Here is a 13839-nt window from a genome sequence, read left to right on the forward strand (position 1 = left end):
ATGTTGTATTCTTTGTATACATTGTCAAATTCATTTTGCTAATGTTTTTTAGAGGATTAAAAAAAATCTGTGTTCATGAGTGATATGGGCTTATAATTTTGCTTTCTGAAAATGACCTTGTCAGATTTTGATGCAGTTATGCTGGCCTCAGACAACAGGTTAGGGCTGTTCCTTATTTAAATGTTCCCTGGAAGAGTCTGTGTAAGACTCACTCATTAAATGTTTGATTAGGATCTGGTGAGGCCATCTGAAGTGTTCTTTTAAGGAAGTTTTTGAAATATGGCTTCAGTTTCTGTAATAGTTCTGGGGTGGTTCATATTTTCTGTTTCTTGAAGTCTGTTTTGATTAGTTTTTTCATCTGAATCTGTCCTGTTTCAAATCTTAAAATTATAAGTATAAACTTGTTTATAATATCCTCTGGCAATATTTTTTCCTGTCTGGTAGATTTGTAGGGATGGCTCCTTTTTCATTCTTGACATTGCTTATTTGTGCTTTTCCCTTTTTTTGTTGATTACTCATTCTATGGGTTTATCAATTTTATTAGTCTTTTCAAAGTACCAACTTCTGGCTTTGTTGATCTTTATTGTATGTTTGTGTTCTAGTTCATTGATTTTTGCTCTGTCTCTATTATTTCTTTTCTTCTACTCACTTGGGTATAATTTGCTGTTCTCCATTTATTCTTCAGCCTACTTTAATCTGACATCCTACCGTACTACTCCACTGACGCTGTTGAAGTTGATGGCTTTGTTGTTTTCTAATCCAATGGACACTTGTTTGGACTCATATTATTCTAGCTCTCAAGAGCATCTGCACAATTCCTACGCTAGACACTCTCTTCTTGGCTTTTATGCCCTCACATTCTCCTATCTCCTGTCTTACTGTTCTTTCCTCTTTTTCCTTTTCTGGTCCCCCTTCTACCTGACTTCTAAATACTGAGATGGCTCAGGCTTGGTCCTTCTCTGTCCACCCCAGAGACTGCAAACTCAGATTCCTATGAGGTCCAGACAGAAAATGTAAATGAAGGATGTAGAGTGATTGTTTGCATTTTGGGATACATAAGAATATTCTTAAATTTCATAAAGAAGTATGCTCCTTCACTTTTTCTTTAAACACAAGGCCTGTATGATCTATCTTCCATTTTCCTAGTTTTGATAGAGACAGAGATATTGAGAATTATTCCTTTGTATTGGGAAAACAGTGGTGTACAAATAAATGAGAAATGAAAAATGATAGTTGGCTTCAGTGTTTAGAAGACATTCTGGTGAATGAGAGAATTCATGCCTTATATAAAAGAGGAAGCTGCTGTACGTGTTGCCAGATTGTCCACTTCTTTTAAGAAAAACTTGGAATATAGATTTTAAGAAAATGTAAACTCTACTAATTTTTAAATTCTGGCACAAGTTTTTAAATATATGGAGACCAAAAAATAATATTTAACACATCTGTGGGTTAGCATATGGGTCCATGGACCACTAATTTATGTCCTCTAATCTACATTCTTTGCCTAAGTGATCTCATCTACTTTTATAGCTTTAAATATCATCCATATGCTCATGACTCGAAATTAGAACTCTAGCCTTTTTTATCCACCTGCCTCCTTGACGTCTCCCCTTGAAGGTCTAATAGTCATCTCAAACTGAACGTGTTCCTAACAGAACTCTTGATTTTTCTTCCCAAACCTGTATTATCCCTAGTCTTCTCTGCCTTTAAGATTAAAATCAGGGAGACATCCTCCCCACTAAGGGTTTTCTAACAGAAGTGATATCATTGAAAGTCAAACACACAGATAGGCAGGTATAGTATGTTGTTTCTTTAATGCCAAAATATATGGAAATTCAAAGAAGTGGTTATGGAATGCAGGAACTAACACTTGTTGCAAAATAGAGGCATGGTTTCCAGATCCCCTAGAGTTACCGTGGTGATGTACAACTATGGATAACTCACCTGCACAAAATGAGGATGCTGCCATGTTTTAGAAGCTGTTATTGCCTTTCTCCTGGGGAGGTGGGGGTGGGTATGTTAAATATCTTTTCTTTTTTTTTAAAGATTGGCACCTGAGCGAACATCTGTTGCCAATCTTTTTTTTTTCTTCTCCCCAAAGCCCCCCAGTATGTAGCTGTATATTCTAGTTGTAGGTCCTTCTGGTTGTGCTATGTGGCACGCCACCTCAGCGTGGCCTGATGAGCGGTGCCATGTCCGTGCCCAGGATCCAAACTAGTGAAACCCTGGGCTGCCAAAGTGGAGCGCACGAACCTAACTGCTCAGCCACGGGGCTGGCCCCAGATATGTTAAATATCTTCCTGGCCCCTGTCTCTTGCCTGATTTTTTCTGGAGTTTCTGACTACAGACGTCCTTGCTTAACAGGTACAAATAATTGATGCAGTAAAGAATGTATGAAGTGAAGATTACTTTCCCAAGAGCATCCTTCTGCAGGCCCAGGCTTCAGTCCTGCCTGAGGTCCACTCCCTTTTCCTTACTACTAACCCCTCTCTTCCCTTCCCATTTAGAGAGTATTACCAGAGCTATCTTCAGAATAGATTTTGCACCCGTCTGCTTCTCCACATCTCTACTTTCTCCCTAGTCCAGCCTCAAGTGTCTCTCGTCTGGACGTTTGCAGTAGCCTCCTGACTGGCCTCCTCTTGGACTCTTGTGCACCTAGAATCTCTTCTCCGTACAGTAACCAAAGTGGTCTTCTAAAATGCACATCAGATCATGTCAGTCTTCTGCTTAAAACCCTCCCATTGCTTTGATAAAACCAAGATGTTTTACTTACATGTTATTAAGGACTTACATGCTCTGGTCTCTCTCAACACCTCTGATTTTGTTTCCTGTTTTCTTCCCATCCTCTTATTACTTTCTAACCTCATTGGGTCTTCATTCTGTCACTTGAACAAGGCAAGCTCATTCCTGTCTCAAAGTCGTGGTATTAATTTAACTAATAGATAAACTCCACAGACTAGGGGTGCTCATTAGTTAACCTGTTCCAGCCTGGAATATGGCCCCAGATCATTCTTTACTCTCTGCTGCCATCCTGGGGTCATTTAAAGAATCACGGGCTTTTCCAGAAAGTTTTATCAGCTCTGGACTTTTAAGAATCCTGAAGCTAAAATGGATTATCCACTGGCCCTTAGGAAGGAGGATCTCTAAACCAGTGCTCTCTAAGTGAATCACTGAAATACAGAAAAAGTGTTAGAAATTTTGTCTATAAATGATTGATCGCATCATTCATTTAAAATTCTTACTTTTGTATATATTTAATAGTGTCTCTAACACATCAGTATATAATTTATAAGTCCATATGCATATATAGTGTATGTCCCAAATACTTTTTATATGAATTGACTAATCAAAAAAAAAATCAGAAACCACTGGATTAAATAATGCTAATGAAATTAAAATGTCATTTTTTTCCTATTAGATATAACATTGGTAAGCCAAGGGTTCCATTGTTTTCCATGAGTAGTAAGTGATGTCAAGGCTAAAAGACATTAGAAAGCAAAAGGGGATGGGGCTGGCCCCGTGGCTGAGTGGTTAAGTTCGCGCGCTCCGCTGCAGGCGGCCCAGTGTTTTGTTGGTTCGCATCCTGGGTGCCGACATGGCACTGCTCATCGAGCCACGCTGAAGCGGTGTCCCACATGCCACAACTAGAAGGACCCACAGAAGAATATACAACTATGCACTGGGGGGCTTTGGGGAGAAAAAGGAAAAAATAAAATCTTAAAAAAAAAAAAAGAAAGCAAAAGGGGGAAATATGAGAAATAAATATAGATTTTTTTTAAGCCAAACTGACTGTTAGAAGCATTATTCTTCCAATTACACGTTCAGTGTAAATTTGGTATCTAGTGGAATCATAAACATTTGGATTCCTAGTGGGAGAAATTTATGATACATTGGATCTTAAGCACAATCCAGAAACAGTGTTAAAAAGACAACTTACCTATCTCTGTGTCTCTATTTATTTAATGTATTTTAGAAAATGGAACCTGACTGAAAAGATGTACAAAGATCCGGCCTTAGGAATTCACAGTGAGGATTATGTCAAATGAGCAGTGCTAAATATTGGAAGTAGAGATTTACAGCTTTTTCTTGGAGAGAGCTGGTATCACAGAGGGAGGGAATTACTCATTTAAAATGGCAGTTTGGCCACATCTCGATGAATTGGTATATAATAGAAGCCAGTAGTCAAGTTTTTTGTAGGTCTTTTTCACCTTGGCCGAACCCCAAGAAACAGACACATTAGAGATCAAACTGGCACGCTTTCACGGGAGGATGCGGAAATGCCCTCACTGATAGAGCAGAGCCTGAGCGGGGGAATCTTGGGGAATTGCGGTTTTACTTGGCACTAAAGTAGAAGTTGAGGGTGAAGGCCCTCCTGAATTTTGTTTTTAGCAGCAACTCTTTGTGATCTTGACTGTTTCCCCTCTGTGATTTTGATCACCTCAACTGTGAAATACCTCTCTTCTGAGTACTTGTAAACTATGTGTGAACCACTCCTTCGGTATTTACCATGTCATCTCTACAGGTGTGAGCTTATGTGTATCATACTCCACCTATGAGGTTATAATCCTTTAGGCAGGTCCCACCTCTTCTGTAACTTTATATCCAAGTGGCGCCTGGTGCAGTGCCCGGCGCACTGATACATGGTGGTGAGAGAACTGGTTCTTTGAGGGGCTGTCCTGGACATTGTAGGATGTTTAGCAGCGTTCTAGCCTCTAACTACTAGATGCCATTGTACCCTCCTCCAAGTTGTGACAATCAAAAATTTCTCCAGACCTTGCTGGATGTCCCCGGGGGTGGGGGTAGGGGGAGCAAAATCACTCTTGGTTGAGAACTATTGTTCTAGAGACTGGGAAATTCAGTTTCTAGTGCTGAATTTGCCATTCTCTCTCTCTGTGTTTGGGCAAACTGCTACGGTTTTAGGCTTTAAATTTCCTCTCCTGAAAAATGAGGATTGGAATTTATTGGATGCTTAACCTGGGTTCGGTGGATCACTTTAGGGAACCTTTAATTAATGTGAATTTTGTATGTAAATTTTTCTGGAAATAACTTCCTTGGCTTTCACCATTTTCTCCAGTTTATTACCTCACAAAAATTAAATCTAGATCAGTTAATATATAAAGTTTTTTCATTTCTTAAGATAGAAGGATCCTAGCTTATACACAATGTACATTTTTTCTTTTATGAGCAACATTTGTGACCATAAAATGCTGAGAAAGCACTTTGTGCTCCTAGGATTTTATTATATTGGCAATACCACTTATTTATAGTACTGTATTTCCTACCTCTTTTTAAAAATTGGATCTTGAGGCAGTGATGATGAGGTAAATGAGATACTAGCGCCTATGTTAGGGAGTTTCGATAATGAAAAGAGTATGTTTCATTTGGCATTCTACTCCGTGGCCTTTTAAAACCAGTATGTTTCACATGACTCTGCCAGTGCGTACCCCAGCGCTCTTCCGTGCCAGCTGGTCCCTATTTATGCACTGCTCATATTTCAGGCTCCTGTTTGGGCCTTCAGTAACCTTTGCTTAGGCTGCTGCTTGACTGAGTCTGTTGCGTTTGTTAACATACGCTCATCCTTAGGTTTGAACCACAATCCGGTTAGCTGCTCACTTTGGGAAGTTAAGGAAGTACCTCGTAGACTTTTTTGCCAGTTTCGTGTTGTGCTTGGTGCTGTGTTACAGTGTGAACTCTGGCCGTTTTCCTCTGTTGCAGGTGAATTTGGAAGGCAAAGCCAGTCCTCTGTCACTCCTTCAAATGGCCTCCCCAAGTGGCTTCTGTGTCTTGGTTCGCTTGCCCAAGCTGGTCTGTGGAGGAAAAACACTACCAAAAACGTTACTGGACATTTTGGCCGATGACACTATTTTAAAAGTTGGAGTAGGATGTTCAGAAGATGCCAGCAAGCTTCTGCAGGACTATGGCCTCGTTGTTAAGGGGTGCCTGGACCTCCGATACCTAGCTATGAGGCAGAGGTATGGTTTGTCTGAATGCTGGAATTCCTGTCCTGTGGGGAAGATATTTTAGCAAGATTTGTAGATTACTGAGACTCAGTAATACAGCATCTAAAATTCTTTAGAAGCCTCGAACCTTCTGAGATGCATATTTGTGAGGAAATACTCTAACTTCTGAAAAAACTTTAGTTACCTAGAATTGGTCTTTTTAGATGAAACGTTAATAAGGTGTCTCTGTAAGCTACAGGTTATAAACTGATGGCCCCACTGGCTAAATTAGAGCTGCAGATGTTTTGTTGTTTTTGTTTTTTTCCCATATGATATTTTTTGGAAACTTTAGTTTAAATACAGAAGATTTAATGTAAAAATCTTTATTTCTAGCTTCCCTTGAAAAATTAGATGATTTGACTACATGAGGTCAACGGTTTTAGATGGCAACAACTGGCTGGGGAGCAGCTGTTCTCTTTAGATGAGCATGCTCCATTCAACTTGCCAGAGTCCCCACCTCTCCCATTGCAACCCTGGCTCACCCTGCTTTAGGCCAAAAATGATAGTAGACCTAACCCTTTACTGCCAGGAAGAGAGATTTCCCTTCCCCTTGGAATTCTGTTCCTGTGGAAATTCTGTTCTACCTTTTCTGTTAGGGAGTCACAATTACCTTCTCGTGTATGCATACAGGTCCTTGTTTTAAGAATGTGGACTGAAACAGCCTCTTTCCCTGCCTTAAATGACACGTTAAAAGGCTAGAGGATTTGATAAACTAAGAAGGCCTGATTAAAATCTGGGTTTACCATAATCTTTTAGTATGAAATGAAATTTTAGCTTAGTAGTTTGGCTAATGTAAAAATAACTCATAAATAAAGTATCAATTTTTTTCAGGTAACATTAAAATATTTACTGTATTTAAAATTATTAACCTTTCCAGTTTGGATACCTTTTCTTTCTTTTTCTTGCCTAAATTTGAAGTATTTGGAGTCTAACAGCAAAGGCCACCTGTCATCAGACCCTCCTCCCTCTGGCACCGCCTCCCCGGAGGCACGCACTATTACTCTCTGCTGTTTAGGCGGTGTGCGGAGTGGCTAGATTGACTCTGGAGCAGACTGTGTGGGAGGGAGTCCCATCTGCCACTTACAGGCTGGGTGACCTTTGGCAAGTTGCCAAACCTCACTCTTCTTCAGTTCCCTCATCTGTAAAGCAGACGTACTGATGTTCCCACTTCACAGGATTGGTGTGAGAATTGAATGAGATCAGCTATGTAAAGGACTTAGCAACAGTGTTTGACATACAGAGAGTACTGTGTAAATTTCAACTATTACGTCATCGTCCTCATCAGCATCACTACCACCTTCAGCACCATCATCCAATGGGTTTGTCCGTCCAGATCTTCCTATGTAATTACAATCCTCTCTATGAATATCTAGAAATTAGAGGTGCACTGAATTCTCTGTTTGGCTAAATGCAGAATGGCCAAGTGTCAAAATAAGAATTGGGCCAAAGCTAATATTACCATGAACTTCTTTAAAAATAAGAATGAAGCATTTATCAGCCCTTTCAATTTTTAATGAAATTTTATTAAAATTTAAAATATTCTTATTTTATTATTGAATACTTTAGTAGTAAAATTAAAGTTTTGTGACATCATAGTGTAAGAAATGTGATATTTTAGTGCAAAAGTTATACTTAGCCCTCTTAGCTATAGGTTGCTCCTGAGGTTTGCCGTAGGTGTTACCTTCAGCTGACTTTGGGAGGGGGCACAGTTGTTCTTTGGTAACACTGTTTTCTTTTCTTCATCCTATTTATATATTTTATTATATGTTAACTGAAGATGATTTATTATAGAGGTTATGGTATATGATTTTGGAATCTTTCCTAGTGAAACTTTGAAGTGGCAAAAGTGGTGTCTTGTTTTTAATTCACCCTCAAGAAATGTGAACCTTCCCAAATATGACATTTAAAAAAAGATGACCTAAATGGAATTAAATACACAAAAACTAAGTACTGTTCTTCAATGAGGGTATGATTTCAAAAGTTATGGAATATCCATGCCTGAAAAATTTCACAGCTATTTAAAAGAATGAAATAAGGACCTTTGTATTTACTGTCGTGGAAGGAGGTCTCTGATACATTAAGTGATAGAGAAAGTTGTAGGACAAAAAACAAAACAAATATCAAAAAACTCTATCTACTTCTCCATCTAACCATCTGTTTGTGCCTAGAAAAAGCCTGGAGGGGCCCCAGCATGCTGTTAGGAGTCATTATTCCTGAGGAGTGGGGAGTGGGACGCAGGGCTTTCACTTGTCACCCAGTATGCTGCTTTATTGTCTGAATTTTTAATAATAAGCATTCATTACTTTTGTAACTTCTAATAAAACAAAAGAAAGTTTTATGTCTTCCCCAAATCCGTAATTGCCATGAATTGAACCAAGACCTTGTGTATTTTACCTAAGTGTGTCTGGATCTTTTTTTTTACTTTTTGGTCAGTCAGTGCTTTTTAGGGGTGATGAAATCCATCAGTTTACTAGTTGTTTTTGTAAGGGAAGACTTCCTGTTCTTCACTGTTATAATGATTTCATTTCCTGCTGTACCTGAGGGAATCCTGCCTGTCGTAACGCTGACAGGGACCTCCACCCCCAACCTTCCTGCTCTGAAACTTCTTGTCTCTTGCTGGGTACCAGGAAGTCAGCTCCACTTTTGTAGACCTGCTTGTTCTTAACATGTTTATCTCTTGTTTGGAATCTCCAATCCTTGACAAATTGATTTTTTTCACCATCCTGCAGCTATTTTAATCAAAGTATTTGAAGAGCAGAAAGGTTATTATTTGTTTTTATTGTACCTTCACCCCCTCAGTGAAAATAGCCTTATTTTTCAAATTTGAAAAGTAATACATGATCACTAGCCAATTCAAATATATGAAAACATAATGGAGATATATAATCACCTCAAATCCCAAATGTTAGTGATGTTAGAGGTAATATCACTATTAGATATTAGAGATAATATCACTAACATTTGATGAATATCTTTCTAGTATGTCTTTGTGCTTCCTCTCTCTCACATACCTGGAATCGCAGACCCACATTTCTTATGTAGTATTGTAGTGTATGTATTAACAGAAAGCAAACACGTTTTCTTTCACAGTCTGTTTTTACCTGGTATGTCATGGACATCTTTTCACATCAATATAGATCCACTTCCTTAGTTTTAGTAGCTGTATGGAGTTTAATCAGTCTTCTGTTGATGGGCATTTAGGTTGTTTCCAGTTCTTTGCTGCTATAAATAGTGCTGCAGATAAGATTGTTTTATATACCTTTGTCCTTAGGATAAATTCCTAGAAGTGGAATTGTTGAATCAGAGAATTGTCATGTTCAAAATTTTGATAGCTATTTATTGTTAAACTGTTTTCATAAGGGTTGTATAAATGTAAAGTTCACAAATTTTAGATTAGACTGATTCTTCATGCTCCACCAATAGTGTAGATATTTTAAAAAATCTTTACAATCTGATAGATCAAAAAATTATATATAATTTTTATTTTATGAAGTGTCTAGTAAGATTGAATATCTATCATCTGTTTATTGGCCTTTTCTGTGTCTTTTTTGATTTGCCTGTAGTCATCCTTTGCCTATTTTTCACACTTGATTTTATGTATTTCTTGTAGAAACAATTTGCTCTGTAATGGGCTTAGCCTGAAATCACTCGCTGAGACTGTTTTGAACTTTCCCCTTGACAAGTCCCTTCTACTTCGTTGCAGCAACTGGGATGCTGAGAATCTTACTGAGGACCAGGTACTTCTTATCAGAGTAGTGGAAGAATGGAAGAGCCATTGCTTGTGAAGTATAATTGTTTTTAAAATTCTAATTCTAAAATATGATATAAGTATTGGGCATAGATGCCTCAAAGTAGACTCATTGTCTGATGATTTCCAAGATAACTGGTCTATAATAATGTAGGTTCCACTTAAATAAAAGGGTAAGAGTCTCTATTCTATTTTATTTTTTTGAGCATTTACTATATGCCAGGCATTTGAGAACATGTTATTTTTTTATCATGAATGCAAGTGCATAATTTAATAAGTCAAAGTGTTATAAGACTTATAAGAAACAGTAATTCTCGGCCTTCCTCCCACTGCTCCTGATTGCTCTTCCTTCTTTAGAGGCAACCAATTTCATTTGTTCCTGGTAATTACCATTATATTTTTAAATTACATGCATATATTACTCTTTGTGTTTTTTTTGAGGAAGATTAGCCCTGAGCTAACATGTGCTGGCAATCCTCCTCTTTTTGCTGAGGGAGACTGGCCCTGAGCTAACATCCGTGCCCATCTTCCTCTACTTTATATGTGGGACACCTACCACAGCATGGCATGCCAAGCAGTGCCATGTCCACACCTAGGATCTGAACTGGCGAACCCTGGGCCGCTGAAGTGGAATGTGCGCACTTAACTGCTGCACCACTGGGCTGGCCCCAACTCTTTCTTATTTTGTATATTATCTTCTGGCTTCTTACTGTGGAAGACAGGATTTAGTACTCTTGCAATTCCTCTGTCCCCAGACAGATACTTATTCCCTTCCTCATGCTCCCGATATGGGTAAATCATCATTTTTATCAGATTAATATCTACTACTTAAATTGGTGTTATTTATAGCTGAGCCACATAGTAAACTGCAGTTAAGTTTTTTTCTTATACAACTTCTTGTTTTCCTGGGAGTGATCACTGGTGTTTCTGGTTGCGTAGTTTTCTGTGTGCCTGTGAGCTCTTTCAGCCCCAGACTCTTGAACAGAACTGTGATCTCCTCTGGGCTGGTTCAGGCACGTCAGGTAACTTACTCATTTCCCTTCCCTTGGAGCCAGCCCTCCTTGAGCCCTCTGTCATCCTGCTCCTCTCAAGGCTGATGGCACTCCAGCCCTGCTGCCAGCTCTCATCTTGGAACTTGTGTTTACCGTCAGCCTGGGAATCCCCTTCCCTTCTACAGTAGATCGTCTGCTTTCTGAAGGCCACATCTTTTTACTTTTTTGTAAAAAGCTTCCTGAGAAAGGGAGCATGGGAAGTTAATCTGACACCCTGCATGTCTGAAAAGATATTGATTTCCCTCTCTATTAACTGAGAGTTTGGCTGAGTGTAGCATTTTAGGGTGGAAATTATTTTCCTTCAGAACTTTGAAGGCAATGCTCCTTGTCTTGTAGCTTCCAGTGTTAGTACTGAGTGTGTGACTTGTTTTTCTTTCTGGAAAATCTTCTCTTTATTCTTAGTTTTTAAAATTCATAATGATATACTTTAGTGTGGGCCATTTTTCCTTATTAGAATTCAGTGGACCCTTTCAATCTGGAAAGCTCACGTCTTTCATTTCAGGAAATTATTCTCGTAATAGTTCTTTGACGGTTTCCCTCCCTTTTGTTTCTAGAACTCATTTTATTTGGATAGTGGGCCCTCTGAAGTGATCTTCTGATTTTCTTAGAAAAATATTTTCTCTCTTATTTTCCATCTCTGTATTTTTTGTTTTACCTTCTGGGAAATTTTCTCAAGTTTATCTTCCAATATTTCTATTATTTTTAATTATTCCTATCATATTTTTAAGTTATGAGAGATCCTTCGTCTTCTCTGAGTATTCACTTTAAAAATAACTTCCCATTTTTGTTTAATGGGTATAATATTGTCTGTTATCTTCGAGTATTGAAGATTTCTGAAGTTTTCTTCTGCTTCCTGCATTGCCCTTTTTTCCTCTGAGTTTCTTATTTTAAATGTTTGGTTTGGTCTTTGTCTTTTGTGTTAAAGATTTTTCTCAAATGTTTAAATCCTCAGCTGTCCAATCATATTTAAGGAGAAGATGTTAAACAGCTGATTGGATCCATCAACTGATGAATGAATAAATAAAATATGGTGTAGCCATACAATGGAATATTATTCAGCAATAAAAAGTATGCGTGCTACAACATGGATGAGTCTTGAAAACATTATGCTAAGGGAAAGAAGCCGGTCACAAGACCTGACATGTTGAATGGTTCCATTGACATGAAATGTACAGAACAGGCAAATCTGTAAAAACAGAAAATAAATTAGTAGTTGCCTATGGCTGGGATAAGTGGGGAATGACTGCTAATGTGTATAAGGTTTCTTTGAGGGGGTGATGAAAATGTTTTAAAATTGATTGTGGTGATGATTGCACAATTCTGTAAATATACTAAAAACCCTGAATCCTGCAACATCTGTAAAAGACATTTTGGAGATAATTGGAGACGTTAGAATAGAACTGTATATATTGTATTTTGTCAGTGTTAACGTTCTTGGGAGTGATAATGGTGTGATGATGTGGAAGACTGTCTTTGCTCTTCAGAGATACACACTCAAGTATTTAGAGATTGTGTCATAATAGCTGCAACTTAATTTTGAAATGTGTTCAGCCAAAAAAACAAGTGTTTCTGTGGTATCTACGTTATAAAGAGATAAAGTAGATATTGACAATTATGAATGTCAGTTGTCATTCTTTTAACTTCTCTGTGGGTTTGAAAACTTTCAAAATAAAAAGTTAGGGAGAAAAAGTTGATTGCTACTAAATTTGTGATCCATGTTATTGTGAGAATTCAGAATTTCCAAACATGCTTATTCATTCTTTATTTTTAGAATATTTGTTGTGTTCATTCTAATTATAAACATGCTTAATGAGATTTTAGAAAATACAGAAAATATTAAATCTGACATTAAAAAAAAGTGGATTGAAAGCACAGCATATATGGCAAGGGCTTTTGGACGAGTGGGTTTAACTATCAGTAACTGTAGATCATAGTCAAGTGTCAGTAACTAAGTCTTTTCTCTCTGGTTACTCAGTTTCTCCAGAGATGAATCTTCTAGTCTTCTGCCCAAGAGGTATAAGCCTCACAGCCTATATTCTGGTAGCTGAATAGGGGAAAGGTCCTGGTAGTCTCACCATTCAGTGTATAGCCTTTCCCATAATCCTCCCTTTTTTAGGTGACACTTTGCCTCCAACCTCCACCGTGACTGGTATTACTAGGTCCAGATCCTCTGTGATTTAGCCATTATATGACTTAAACTTGTCAAAAACCAACCTCTGCACACTAAGTAAAACAAAGGAAAAAGATGAGTTTGTTGCAAGGGTTTTGACCTGCAAGCCAGGAAACTCGAGGCTGCAGGAGCGATGAGTTCCGAGTTACTCACAGACTAAAGGATTTCTATGGGGTAGATGCAGAAGTTATTTGGCTTTTTCAGCTAACTGGTTCCCTGGCGGTCTTCTTCCTTATTCGGATCAGGGTAGTTGAGACGGGGGAACAAAGAAGAAAAAGCGTGAACAGACTCAGTGTTTGGGGATTGGCTGCTGTCCTCCACTGATTTCTAAGGGAAGCTGTAAATTCCTGCAGCTCATGTTAAGTAAAGTTAAGTTTCATTTTCTTTAATATGCCTGCATTGGCCAACTCCATTTTGTCCCTGACATGAGTGACTCCATTTTAGTTTTGGTTCTACAAACTTTTACTCTTTTAGGTCAGAGAAGAAGTAATTGCCTGGCCTTGTGGGGTAAAAGAGGGGATCTGGGGTTGTAGGTGTTCTTTATGGAGACGTTCATCTTATCCTCCTGTTTCACCCCTGCTTGTATCCTGCTTTCACAGATGGTACCTGTGCTTCCCATTCCTTATGCTTTGCCGTTCTTTGTGGCTCTAATTAATTTGATTTTTGAATTTTTTGCTTACCACTCCCTATGGACCGAGGTGTCAGCCTTCTCTTGTTTGCTGAGTCAGTTACCACTTGTTCATCTTTCCAAAACATTGTTAATGGGAAAAGTTAGCAATAGTTATTATTTTAAGGGGAGTTCCGGGAATCACATCTGAATTTGTTTTCTATAGCTGTTTCTGGTTTGCTATGACCCAGAGAAAGTTACTT

The 13839-nt window shown here is 38.3% G+C and overlaps 1 protein-coding gene across 2 annotated transcripts in view; it reads left to right on the plus strand.

Annotated features, from left to right (window-relative positions):
• LOC124231052 (exonuclease 3'-5' domain-containing protein 2-like) overlaps positions 1-13839 on the plus strand; it is a 47451-nt gene that overhangs the window by 23723 nt on the left and 9889 nt on the right. Inside the window, exons 3-4 of one of the 2 annotated variants that reach the window (XM_046647694.1) lie at positions 5716-5972; positions 9610-9736. In XM_046647694.1, the coding sequence (XP_046503650.1) occupies positions 5716-5972; positions 9610-9736 (384 nt within the window). The remainder of the gene's footprint in view (positions 1-5715; positions 5973-9609; positions 9737-13839) is intronic. The other variant, XM_046647693.1, reaches the window with a different exon arrangement.

Source organism: Equus quagga, chromosome 20 (genome assembly GCF_021613505.1).
Source record: "Equus quagga isolate Etosha38 chromosome 20, UCLA_HA_Equagga_1.0, whole genome shotgun sequence".
NCBI lineage: Eukaryota > Metazoa > Chordata > Mammalia > Perissodactyla > Equidae > Equus > Equus quagga.